This window comes from Lithobates pipiens, unplaced genomic scaffold (assembly GCF_037356315.1).
Source record: "Lithobates pipiens isolate NorthernLeopardFrog02 unplaced genomic scaffold, aLitPip1_a1.2 Scaffold_23, whole genome shotgun sequence".
Lineage (NCBI taxonomy): Eukaryota > Metazoa > Chordata > Amphibia > Anura > Ranidae > Lithobates > Lithobates pipiens.
This window is the reverse complement of record NW_027507785.1, coordinates 263,461,185-263,474,744: the sequence shown is the minus strand read 5'-3', so window position 1 is coordinate 263,474,744 and position 13,560 is coordinate 263,461,185. Positions and strand designations below refer to the sequence as shown.

The 13,560-nt window shown below is 42.6% G+C and overlaps 1 protein-coding gene across 5 annotated transcripts in view; it reads left to right on the top strand.

Annotated features, from left to right (window-relative positions):
• Window positions 1-8,941: 8,941 nt before the first annotated feature.
• Window positions 8,942-13,560, top strand: part of RGS8 (regulator of G protein signaling 8) — an 82,637-nt gene continuing 78,018 nt past the window's right edge. Inside the window, exon 1 of one of the 5 annotated variants that reach the window (XM_077453120.1) lies at window positions 8,942-9,311. In XM_077453120.1, the coding sequence (XP_077309246.1) occupies window positions 9,184-9,311 (128 nt within the window). In that variant the 5' untranslated portion in view covers window positions 8,942-9,183. The remainder of the gene's footprint in view (window positions 9,312-13,560) is intronic. The other 4 variants (XM_077453116.1, XM_077453117.1, XM_077453118.1 and 1 more) reach the window with 4 other exon arrangements.

Here is a 13,560-nt window from a genome sequence, read left to right as displayed (position 1 = left end):
CTCTTTTTTGCACTGTAACTGATTATAAAGGGTGAGCTGGAGTTTGACTTCAATTTGTGTATTGAAATCTGCTAATGCATTTACCACTACCCCCCCCCCCCCCCCCCCCCCAGACTGACAATGCTGCTGTCTGCTGTGCCTCCAATTCTCATTCCTCCAGAGATGTGACTCACCAATACAGGTGTGCTACTGGCCAGATCACCAGGTGATTGGTAAGCTGCAACATAATACATTTTTAGTTTTGAGTTTAGAGGGTTATTTAATAAAAGCAAATCCACTTTGCACTACAAGTGCACTTGGAATTGCAGTCGCTGTAGATCAGAGGGGGACATGCAAGGAAAATAAAAAACAGCATTTTAGCTTGCACTTGCCTGGATGATAAAATCAGCAGAGCTTCCCTTCATTTCAGATCTTCCCCTCAGATCTCCAGCAAATGCACTACCAAGTGCACTTGCAGTACACTTGTAGTGCAGAGTGAATTTGCTTTTAGTAAATTAACCCCTTAGTCAGTCATTACTACTACACCGACCTACACTTAATCAGTGACCACCACTGTACCAATGCGGATTAATTTATGAACTCCCTTGTCACCCCTGCTCTGATGCACATGTCCCCCCTTACAACTCCTGTTGCACTGAAAATGTATTAACTTGCTGTCACTGCAATGATGTTCGCTTATTCACAAACTTCCAATGAAGTGACGTGAACTTATTTGCTTGCTGCTATTGCACCAATGCATGCTAAATCAACTACCACCATTGCACCAACATGCACTTATCCATGATCCTCTTCACTGCCACTGCTCCTTTTTCACCACCAGTCTTTTGACATGCAATTATTCAAATGCTGTGATTGCACTGACATGCACGATTCACTTTCTGCCATCATACAGATGTGCACTTATTTGCTCACTTCAAATATGTGGACTTTCTTCCTCTTCCTTTCCATGCTTTATGGCTGGCGAGCCAATGTATTGGCCAGCCAGAGGCAGGATGGGAAAAACTAGGTGTTATTTTTATTGTATGTAGCTCCCATAACCCTTTGCAGGGCAGCCTTAACTTTTTGGGGTTACCGGTTACCTCCACTTGGCTTGTTCTTCCACGTCTAGGGGTTTCCAGGGTTGGTACCCAACAACTTTGGATACTAACACCAATAAAGTCCTTTTGAAAGGTTTTTATTTGCAGGGGTTAACATCCAACAACACAGTCTCGTATGGGAACAGAGGGCAAGGGTGAAGAAACTCAGGCACCTTGAACTGCCGATATAACAAAGTCTCTAGTGCCACCCAGAGAGTAGCCACTCGCAGCTGGGCACTTCAAGGCTGAACAAATCTCTAGCCAGAGATTATGGCAAGCAGCGCTTTGACTCAGAACTTGTGAAACTCTGACCTTAAACAAGTTGTAACTGAGAGTGAACAGGAACCTTTTTTCCTCAGTACCTGGAATGTTCTCTATCTCCTTGACAGTACTGGAAAAAGCGTGAATTCGTCAGTGTCCTTCACAACTCAGCAACCAGGCACTTCACAGGATGCCAGCTTGTTGGCCCTCCTCTGAAGAGTTCTCCCCCGGTCGCTTACACGAGCTGCGGTGCCCCTCCAAGCCGAGAGCACACCCGGACGCCTCCCTCAGTTACTGAGCCTCGGACCAGCTGGTTCCGAGACTCGGGAACAGACGGATCCTTACCCCAGACCAGGCGCGTGTATTGGGGTTAACCAACCGAAGCATGTTGCGGAGCGACGAACGCTCCCGTGACCAGGACCCGGTCCAGAAACAGGAACAGACCGCTAGGGCCCCATGAACCAACTCCCCTCACGTGACCTCAACATCTTAAGTACCCCTCCCCAGACTCCTCAGCGGGGCCGGCACACCCACTGATTGGCTCAGAGGAAGCTGATACCCAAAACGTCCAACCAGGCCTGGTTCTGGCCTGTCATGTGCACCTCACTGTGCACATGACCAGGCAGAACTCTAACACAGCCCAGCCAAACTGATGTCAAAGTTACAGTTCTGAGGCAAAAAAAAAAATTTTACACATGAATGACACTTTGTCCAAATGTCATCCGCTACATGTACAATGTGCTATTTCAATATTTCAGTGTCTTAGGATTCTTTTGTTTATTTTTGTTATCCTCCTCCCCACCTTCTGGCTGGGGGCAGGGAAAACATACACCTAACCTGAGAAGAGGGCTTGCTTTACCCCAGGGTGGATCTATGGCCGTAGCGAAGAAAGACAAAACCAAGATGGATACCAGTCACGTCTTTTTCTTCAGTTTTATTGCTCTGGCTGACATGGAGAGAGGGTTAGGGTATGGATCTCCTTTAGCATTAGGGCTCCAGACTCTTCTACGCTTTCTCTCCTTCCAAGGAAGTTCCAGGTTGGATGATTGAGGTGCTGCTGTGTAGCCTGGAAGGGGGGCCCCAGGAGAAAGGGGGTTTTGCTTCCAGGCTGAAGGAAGGAGGAAAGCTAAAAGAGAGAGCTTCACTGCCCTGCAGTCCATCAGTGAAGGAAAGCCTGCATAGCCGGAAAGCCCAGCAGAAGGCCTGCAGGACAAGAACAGTGCGAGTACCTCTACACCCCCAGGACCTATAAAAAATCTGCTAGTTCTTGACAGATTTTCAGGGGACAGTTTATTGCTTACAGTTCCCAATCCCTTGCCTTGGGATCAGATACCATAGCCAGGTGGGCTGGTATTTTTCCTTAAGGGGACAAGTGCTCCTATAAGTTGGGAGTTTGCTAAAAATCAACTCGGGAATACCAAACTCCTAGGAGGGGATTACTTTGACTTTTGCTGTTCCGGAGGGAGCATAGTCAATTATATGTTGTTGCAGCGTGCCAGAGAAGGAAGTTGTCCTCAATTTTGTTGTTCTTCGAGTCAAGTTTGGCATCCCATAACCTCTTTTACCCTATCCAAGTTGAAATCCCTAATAGGTCCTAAAAACAAGCCACAAGCCCATAGACTGTTCCTTGTGTCTGGATGCAAGTTGGAAAATGTGTGTTGCCTGGCTGGGTAGACTATAGGGCAGTGATGGCAAACCTTGGCACCCCAGATGTTTTGGAATTATATTTCCCATGATGCTCCACTACACTGCAGAGTGCATGAGCATCATGGGAAATGTAGTTCCAAAACATCTGGGATGCCAAGGTTCGCCTTCACTGCTATAGGGGGACCCAAAACTCAGCAGCTCCTAAGGGGGAAACGCTATAGTTGTTTTGTAGATCCTAAGGGAGCTTATACAATTAGATCATAACAACAACAAGTTTACATACCCTGACAGAATTTATGATTTCTTGGCCATTTTTCAGAGAATATTAATGATAACACAAAAACATTTCTTTCACTCACCATTAGTGTTTGGCTGAAGCCATTTATTATCCGTCAACTGTGTTTACTCTTTTTAAATGGTAATGACAACAGAAACTACCCAAATGACCCTGATCAAAAGTTTACATACCCTGGTGATTTTGGCCTGATAACATCACACAAGTTGACACAAGGGGGTTTGAATGGTTATTAAAGGTAACCATCCTGAAGCTGCGCATGGCCAAGTCGACCTGTCATTGGCTACAGCAGAATAAAGTGAAGGTTCTGGAGTGGCCACCTCAATATCATTGAGCCACTTTGGGCAGATCTCAAATGTGTAGTTCATGCAAGACAGCCCAAGAAATTACAGGAAATTAAGGCTTTTTGCCAAGAGGAATGGGCAGCTTTACCATCTGAGAAGATCAAGAGCCTCATCCACAAATACCACAAAAGACTTAAAACTGTCATTGATGTTAAAGGGGGCAATACACAGTATTAAGAACTGAGGTATGTAAACTTTTGATCAGGGTCATTTGGATTGTTTCTGTTGTCATTATGGTTTAAAAAGATTAAACAAAGTTGATTGATAATAAATGGTTTCATCCAAACACTAACCATGAGTGAAAGAAAAGTTTTTGTGTTATCATTCATATTCTCTGAAAAATGGTCAAGAAATCATAAATTCTGCCAGGGTATAAGGTATGAGCACAACTGTATATACAGTATATATATATATATATATATATATATATATATATATATATATATATATATATATATTCAGATTCATCCAGAAGATGTAACCGGCACCTTGAAGGCACCTCTAGGTGCTTGGACTAGGATAACATTGACACTTTACCCAGCCCAAGGTCAGTACAGGAACATTCTAATGTCATTGAGCCTTGGGCTATACCTTAGATCTTATCTACCACCTTCTGTGGCCAGAAATTACGAAAGTAATTTTTATGAGCAACTTTAACAATAGTGTGGAAATTACATAACTAGTACATAATGCTGTGTAAATAAATACAGTTTACTGTGTACAGGACAGTAGGAGCCTCTGTACTTTGTGTAATAAAAATAATAATAATCATTGTTATCATAAAGACAGTGATCATAATTTATCGGTAGGAGACTATAAGAATATTGGAGCCTTTCAGTTTGGTTTTACTATTTGTGCAATACTGCGGCTGCAAAGTTAAAAAGAAAAACCGACTATATTTTGTAATCTGTCCTCTGTCTGCACCTGTAACATCTACCTATAACTGCGGACACACGTGTACGATTTTGGCTCCTGTCTCTACCGTATGACTGTAAATGTGGTAACAAGGACACAAAGTCTTGGATTTGGGGACCTAAAACATTCAGATATGTATCACCTTATTATGAAATTCCCCTTGAAGGCCATAAACAATACAGATGAGTTGAGGTGTCAGAATAATGGCACACTGAATAAAACAGTGCAAACAGCAAAGCTAAAATGTATTACCTAAACTCTGTTGTTTGCTAAAACTAAAATAGATAGATGTATTTCTAAATTGACTTTTTTTTTTTTTTTTTTTTAACAAATACTTATTTTTTACCCTTTTTAATCCTTTGTTGCATCTCAGTGTTACTGATCTCCTGCAGCCTTTTTGCAGCCACTTCCTGCTTACATAAACCCTAACGATGGCTGCATGGTATTTCACAGGGCAGGTTTTATGATTGTAAAAGCATTATTTGTTTTGCAATGGTGACTTGTAGTCTACATCTGAAGCCTGTGTGACAGGGTGACAGAGCAGGAGCACAATTGGAAGACAGGGACAGAGTGGTGATACAAGCAAGTAGCCACTGCCCCCACCTATAACTGGTCTTTGCAGCATGTCAAACAAATACAAAAAGATTTCCAAGCTCAAACTTACCAACTAGCCTGCAATTAATATGCGTTAAAAACAGGGGTTTATTCTGCACACATTTGCAAATACATGTGTAAGCTACAGGCCCCGTCAAGGCACTCCATTTTCTGTAGTCCTAACGCTATCTTCTGAGAATCTCCACAATGGAAGCACATGCACAGAGTGATGTTAACCAACACAAGGAATTGCCTGACCAAGGATCCTCATGGCAAGATAAACCGCTATTATTATACATGATAAAAGTGTCAATAAACACACATCATTAAAAAGTAGCATGGCAGTATGGGATTCTTTTTCTGTATTCTGCAAAAAACCTGGTTGATCCTGCTGTTCTCTATTTTCCCCTTCTGTTCATGTCCTCACTGCAGTTAAGGATTTTCCAGAGCAGTGCTAAGCAAAAAGACAAACGTTATATGATGCACACTGGTATAGTCATAGTTATTCATAAGAGACTCAAAGGTGGATAGATTGGAGGATAAATAAATTAATGGATCGTGCTTCCATATGAACCATAAAGTAACATTTATTATGTTGCCATAGCACACAGCGTGAAAAAAAAAACCACAGTCATATGTAAAAAGTACAGTCGAATGTGAAAAGTAAAAACCAGGTCTCATGCAGCCTTAAAACACTTGATAAATAGCCCAGCACTTGAGATGGAATTGTAGGTGAAAGACCACATACCAGCCAGGAATCACAAGAAAGCCCACCAAGACTGGTATTTCACGGGGAAGACAAGCTTCCAGTGGCAGCTGGTGGATTTTTTTTGGGGGGGGTCAGTTGGTGGCACGGTCAATTGCACTTACCCCATCGCAGCTTCCCATGCTTGGCGGCGGCCTCCCATTCCCCTGCTCTCCACGGGTCTCCATGCGGTGGTGACTTCCATTTCCTCCCTCATTCTCAGCGACCAATCGGGAGTCTTCTCTTTTCAGCCAATCAGAAAATGGGTCTCGCACCTGCTTCTGATTGGCCAGATTGAGGATCAGTGTTGCAACAACGAATATTCATTCACTGTTGTAACGCCTGGGTGGGTTCATGGTGCAATGCTCTGTGTCACAAGCCACCCTATTTTGAAGCCTATTAGAGCCTATGGTTCTAATCAGGTGCTTAAAAAAAACACCCGCCGCTGTAATTCAGGCGCCCAACGTCCTAGAAGGGGCCAGATGCCTGAATAGGGAGTGGCCGCGGCGGCCATGGATAGATTCATGCTATGCAAGAATCTATCCATTATTCATATAAGGGTGGCGGAGATAGAGGGGGTGGCGCTTGGGAGCCCCTAATGGACTAATGGACTAATTAGGGAGCCCCTAATGGCCACTGCAAGCTTCAATCCAGTATGTAACAAGGCTGGAACCCACCATAAAAATGACCATGCAAGGAATCACACAGGACCCATAAGTGATGGAATCAGCAGCATGGCAGACCAGGGAAGATGACGCCGCCACCCCAGCGGCTGGTGTCAGAGGAGGAAGGACCCATGGGCACTCTCTCACCAAATAGCATGATGCATTTCAAAGCTCCTGGCTTCTTTACTGGAGCTTTAGGTGCGTGACACAGCCTGTGACTTGCAGAAATCTGCCCACAACATGTGACCAGCTATAGAGGACTATAAGCTCCTCCTGCCACTGTTTCCCTACAGACAGGCTGGGAAAGAGCTGGGACATGTAACAGATGTATATTGATTAGGAATAAAGGTACTTAGATTTTTTTTTTTATTAAAATAATTACAGTGTCATCATCCACCTACAGAAATAGAAGGGACAATGTAAATTAAACATTGTATGTTTAATATCACTTTAAGAATGACTTTTGCAATTTGGCTGTAGTTCTCCTGTGGATCTTAGGAGTGCAGTTTGTTCTGCCCTCCTGTGATGTATTTTCAGCCAACAGCGGGCTGAAGTCTGCTGTCTGTCAGCTGACCTCACAGAGCCGGTCCAGGCTTGGGAAAGATTGCAAGCATATTATCGGGATCCGCCTCCATATATATGGGCCAGCACCTGGCTCAGCATTTCAGAGAGATGCTGAGAGCCTGAGCCTCCCCCTCCACAGCCCAGTGCTCCAGTGAGCATGGGGGGGGGGGGCAGGTCAGAGAGCCAGTGATTGACAATCACCAGATCTCTACTCAGGGAGCTTTGAGAACCGAGGGATTGGCAGTGTTTGATCCCTCATTTTTCAGCCTTAGAGCCGGCGGGCAGACAGAGGCAGCATCGGAACTGATGACCCCCCCCCCAAAAAAAGAACAATGATAAGTATGATCCCCACCCCCCCCCCCCCCTCCAAAATTTCCATACTTCTCTTTTAACATATTAAATATGAATTTGTAATAAATAGGTATACGTATGCGTAACATTGTCACATTGTCATTGGTTGCTATGGCTCATTGCCTTTTTTCTTGCTGACTAAGAGCCCGCTCCCATACTGCCCCAAAGATGCTGCTTGCAGGACTTTTTTTCCCGTCCTGAACGTGCACCACCCCAGTATGAAAGCACTCGGGCTTTCACACTGGGGAGGCAGGGGAAGCAGTTTACAGGCTCTTTACAGGCGCTATTTTTAGCATTAAAATGCCTGTAAAGCGCCTTCAGTGTGAAAGAGGTCTTAGCCATCTAGAAAATTCAAGGTTAGATTTCGGACAGGACGGAGGCTATCAAACTGCTACATTGCCCAGAGCCCAAGTTTCAATCAGCCCTTTTCAACGATATTAATGTAGAACTACAGCTATATGTTTCATCACTGCAGCTCTTTGGGTCGCTCGTGGCCATGCAGTGCACATGTTTAGCTTTATTAGTGTGTCCACTGAAATCATTTTTTTGAACGTGAAGAAGGTTGGGGATGCCCAAAGCTGTGTCTTCTTTTGAAAGTAAGTTCTTATGTATAATAAAATTTGTATAATACATTTTAAATATTCAGAATTTTGGAATGCCATGTCTATTTTAGGAATGTGTGTGTGTGTGTGTGTGTATATATATATATATATATATATATATATATATATATATATATATATATATATATATATATATATATATGTGTGTGTGTATATTTATATATATATATATATATATATATATATATACAGGCATACTCCACTTTTAAGTACACAATGGGGTTTATTTACTAAAGCTGGAAAGTGCGAAATCAGGCTCACTTCTACATAGAAACCAATGAGCTTCCAGGTTTTATTAAAAAAAAGCTTAATTGAACAAACAAGCTGGGGTTAGAAGCTGATTGGTTTTTCTATGCAGAAGTGAGCCTGATTTCGAAACTTTCCAGCTTTAGTAAATAAACCCCATTGCATACTTAAAAGTGGGGAATGCCTGTATATATATATATATATATATATATATATATATATATATACACACACACATATATATATATATATATATATATATATCATATATCAACCTTGTTTACATTGCCTCTTGGAGTTGACTGCCTCAAATGTTCTTTTTTTGCAACGCCGCTTGTCTGTCTTTCTATCTCTATGACCGGCATTATCCTCATATTTTGTTTCATGTCTGCATACTCTCCCCTACATTTTTGACTCTGTATTAAAAACATGTGTACTTGCTGCAAAAAAAAAAAATGACAGTGCATGCCCAGAAGTGGGCCTAGGATGGTTATTAAGAGATCCTCAGCTCTAAACCCTGATCTCCATCATCCACTGCAGAGGACGGGGCTCTGAGCACACACAGTTAATAGGGGTATTGGAGGAGGAGAGGTTATGCCTGAATCAGACATCACGTGACTTTTAGTGTTTTGGTACCCATGCAGTCAGGATAGTTCTCCTCAGCATCAGTGAATACAAGGAATGGCAGGGGTTTGGGGGTAGATGCAAGCAGCTCCCAAACACATGTGTTACATTTGCCTGACCAGACGCCTAAGGGGGGATTAACAGGGCTGAAACTGAGCTGTCACACAAACGAGGACAGGAGGCTTGGTGTAGGGGGGATTACTTGTCAGGCGGGGGTCTGTCCTCTCTGGATAATGCAACAAAGCACCAAGCTCCGTTCTCTCAGCCTGAGCTGTCCGACGCGTACCACCGATGAAATGGATGCTGCTTTGGGGGGTCACGGAACAGAAAAACCACCCCGGCCTTGTGGGTCAAATCTAGGGTAAGATTTACAATTTTCAAAAGCCCACTCATATTTTCTTGTCCTGTGTTGTCCTATCCCTAACCCTGTAGCTGTTGATCACATACATCTTCCCCTCTGTCACCTTCTCCATAGAGCCCATAACTCCCAGATCTGTGTTAAAAAGCTTTAAAGAGGTAGCAATCAAGGCAAGGTATGTGTGTCGAAGTAACGATGATAAAACATTGCTCGTTAATGCCATGTCATGCAGATCGGGCGTATTAATTAAGAGCTTAACGGGCTGCGATTTTTCTGCATCCTGCAGAGAAGGTGAACATTTTCATCTCACGCTGTGAGCAAAATGTGATCTCGCCCGACACATTAGGCAACCGGCATCCATTATTATTTCTATCATATATCCTAATCCTTGAGAGTGTAAATACAATCCCTTTGAAAGGAGAGGCAGATGAGCTATGTAAACAACGACATCCATAAGGCTCTTTTCACATAGGCGGAAGCAGGCAGTGAAATATGTAACCGAGCTGGGAAGAGCTTGTTCTCAAACAATGCTTCTATCAAAGGATGCTCTGCAACATTCCCTTCTTGACTCATCATGACATTATCATAGGCTGCGGTTGTTTAAATTGGCCTGGAACAAAAAGTAAAACTGAAATGAATGCAGCCATTTGTGTGGGTGGAAGGGATAATAGCGGGGTCTGGAGATTGAATTTCATTCGAAAAATCCCAATCTTTGATCCAGACTTGGAAATTGAGAGGACATTGATTAGGCACAGGGGACAATAGTGGTCTTTTGTGAACGCCGGAGAGGCACTTGCTGCAGCACCGGCAAACTGATTCAAGCTTTGTTACTCTTGCACAATATAAATACTTTACACGTCTCCCATAATGATTGTGCTGATGTTGATGTATTAAAGTTTTGACAGATGAATGCATTTTTTTTTTCATTCACCGATATACTTCAGTCATGTTTATATTGATCGCCGATCCTCTTAACGTGCCGCAGTTTTGATTTTATCTTTTGAACACCCATTGAAAGCATGATGAAAAATGAGACATAGGGGGTTATTTACTAAAACTGCATAGCGCAAAATCTGGTGCTGCTCTGCATAGACACCAATCAGCTACTGGGTTTTATTGCCAAAGCTTAATTGAACAAACTGAAGTTAGAAGCTGATTGGCTATCCAGGCACAGCTGCACCAGATATTGAGTGCACCAGGTTTAGTAAATCTACTCCATAGTCAGCTTGTGGTAAATTTAGTTCTGAACTCGATGACTTGCCTTGTACCGAACACGTAAATTGCATTTAATGGATGTGCTATTTTACAGGCAGCAAATTGTTATTTTACATGGCAATTCCAGTGTAGGCATGCGAGTGGTTGTTCAGAATCATGTGATGGAGAAAGTTCAAGAATATAAATCAAAGAGTATTTTTTTTTCTGTAATCACGTCATAAGGTGGCTATAGGCAATAGATGGTAGTCTTATGTGAATGATGAACAATTTTTTGACAGATTGATCCATAGATCTGTACTGTATATATTTGTACAGCTCAAAAATGCTGGTCTATTCACTGGGCACACATCCCAGATAGTTACAGTATCTCACAAAAGTGAGTACACCCCTCACATTTTTGTAAATATTTTATTATATCTTTTCATGTGAAAACACTGAAGAAACAATGTAAAGTAGTGAGTGTACAGCTTGTATAACAATGTAAATTTGCTGTCCTCTCAAAATAACTCAACACACAACCATTAATGTCTAAACTGATGGCAACAAAAGTGAGTACACCTCTAAGTGAAAATGTCCAAATTGGGCCCATTTCCCTCCCTGGTGTCATGTGACTCAGCAGGTGTTGAGAATTTGGTGTTATCACTCTCACTCTCTCATACTGGTCACTTGAAGTTCAATATGTTACCTCATGGCAAAGAACTCTCTGAGGATCTGAAAAAAAGAACTGTTGCTCTACATAAATATATAAGAAGATTGCCAAGACCCTGAAACCGAGCTGCATGGTGGCCAAGGCCATACAGCCGTTTAACAGGACAGGCTTCATTCAGAACAGGCCCCGCTATGGTCGACCAATATCCAGAAGGTGTCTTTGGGAAATAGACATATGAGTGCTGCCAGCATTGCTGCAGAAGTTCAAGGGGTGGGGGAGTCAGCATGGCTGTTGTCCCAAAAGGAAGCCTCTTCTAAAGTTGATGCACAAGAAAGCCCGCAAACAGTTTGCTGAAGACAAGCAGACAGAGGACATGGATTAGTGGAACCATGTCCTGTGGTCTGATGAGACCAAGATAAATGTATTTGGTTCAGTTGGTGTCAAGTGTGTGTGGTGGAAACCAGGTGAGGAGTACAAAGACAAGTGTGTCTTGCCTACAGTCAAGCATGGTGGTGGGAGTGTCATGGTCTGGGGCTGCATGAGTGCTGCTGACACTGGGGAGCTACAGTTCATTGAGGGATTCATGAATGCCAACATGTACTGTGACATACTGAAGCAGAGCATGATCCCCTCCCTTCGGAAACTGGGCCGCAAGGCAGTATACCAACATGATAACGACCCCAAACACACCTCCAAGACGACCACTGCCTTGCTAAAGAAGCTGAGGGTAAAGGTGATGGACTGGTCAAGCAAGTCTCCAGACCTGAACCCTATTGAGCATCTGTGGGGCATCCTCAAATGGAAGGTGGAGGAGCGCAAGGTCTTTAACATCCCTCAACTCCGTGATGTTGTCATGCAGGGGAAGAAGACTCCAGTGGCAACCTGTTAAGCTCTGGTGGACTCCATGCCCAAGAGCGTTAAGGCAGTGCTGGAAAATAATGGTGGCCACACAAAATATTGACACTTTGGAACCAATTTGGACATTTTCACTTTGGGGTGTACTCACTTTTGCTGCCAGCAGTTTAGACATTAATGGCTGTGTGTTGAGTTATTTTGAGGGGGATAGCGAATTTACAGTGTTGTAGAAGCTGTACACTCACTACTTTACATGATAGAAAAGTGTAATTTCATCAGTATTGCCACATAATAAGATATAATAAAATATTTATAAAAATGTGAGGGGTGTACTCACTTTTGTGATATACTGTATATTTCCTGCAGGGACAATAGTTTACTGGATGAAAAACTCAACTTGACAGGTAGGTATTGCTTTGGAGATTAAATTGGCCAGCAGAGGTCTGAAGCTGACCAGAACCATGATGAACGTTGCCTGATACTAATATATGATCAAGTGTGAGTAATGGTCATCTATGAAACTATGTCCACTAAGTATCTAACTATTCCATTTTAAATCACTCCCTAGCTTTCCCTGCTCTAGTATTCAGCTGCTAATTCATGTTTGATATGTAGCCCATACTAAAACTGTTACACGCTATATAACCTTTGACTTCCACCTGTAACTGAACCCTATTTTGTACAATGTTGTACCACTTATGTCATCATTTCAAAATCTGCATAAGAGGAAATGAGTCATTTTGAAATCCGCAAGCTGCATAAGTATCTTTAGTGACACTAAAGCCTTATTTAAAGCAGGTATTAAAGGATGCAGATTGAGGAAACTTTTAAATACTGTAATAAAAAATGTATAATCATTTTTTTTATTATTATGTAAAGGCAACTAGTATAACTTCTAGTTTGCCCATAGTTCAACTTTAAACCAACAATTCAACTAAACATAACAATAAAAAATAAAAAGCTGATTAAAAGATAAAACAACAAAATCGGCTGTTGCTGTTCAGCATTAATACAGCAGTTTTCTCCACAGTAGTATTTTTTTGCTGCTAGTTGCCCTCAGTCTGATGGCCAGCATCATTCAACCCACTTCCTCTGAGCCCAGGTCATCCTGGACCCACCCCAGCCTCTGACTGGACAGTGAAGGAGAAACAGCACAGTGTTCTCTCTGTCAGCATGCTTCTTGTCAGCACATGTTTCTTCTTCTCACACTCCACCTTTGCCATACTGAGCATGTAAGAGGTTCATACCAGCTTACATTGAGGCTGGGTTCACACATATGCACCCACGGTTTCAGTGCAGGAGTCCGGTGCAGTTCTATTTACTGGTTTGGGTGCGATTGAGGTGTGAATTTATACCTGAAATCGCACCTGAACCGGACCCAAAATTGCACAAGACTCTTTTTAAAATTGCACTGCGGCCGCCCAGCACATGTGTGAACTGGCAGCCAATCAGCTTTTAACTTAGCTTGTTCAGTTAAGCTTTGACAAAAAAACAAAAAACTGGAAGCCGATTGGTTTCTATGCAGGACTGCAC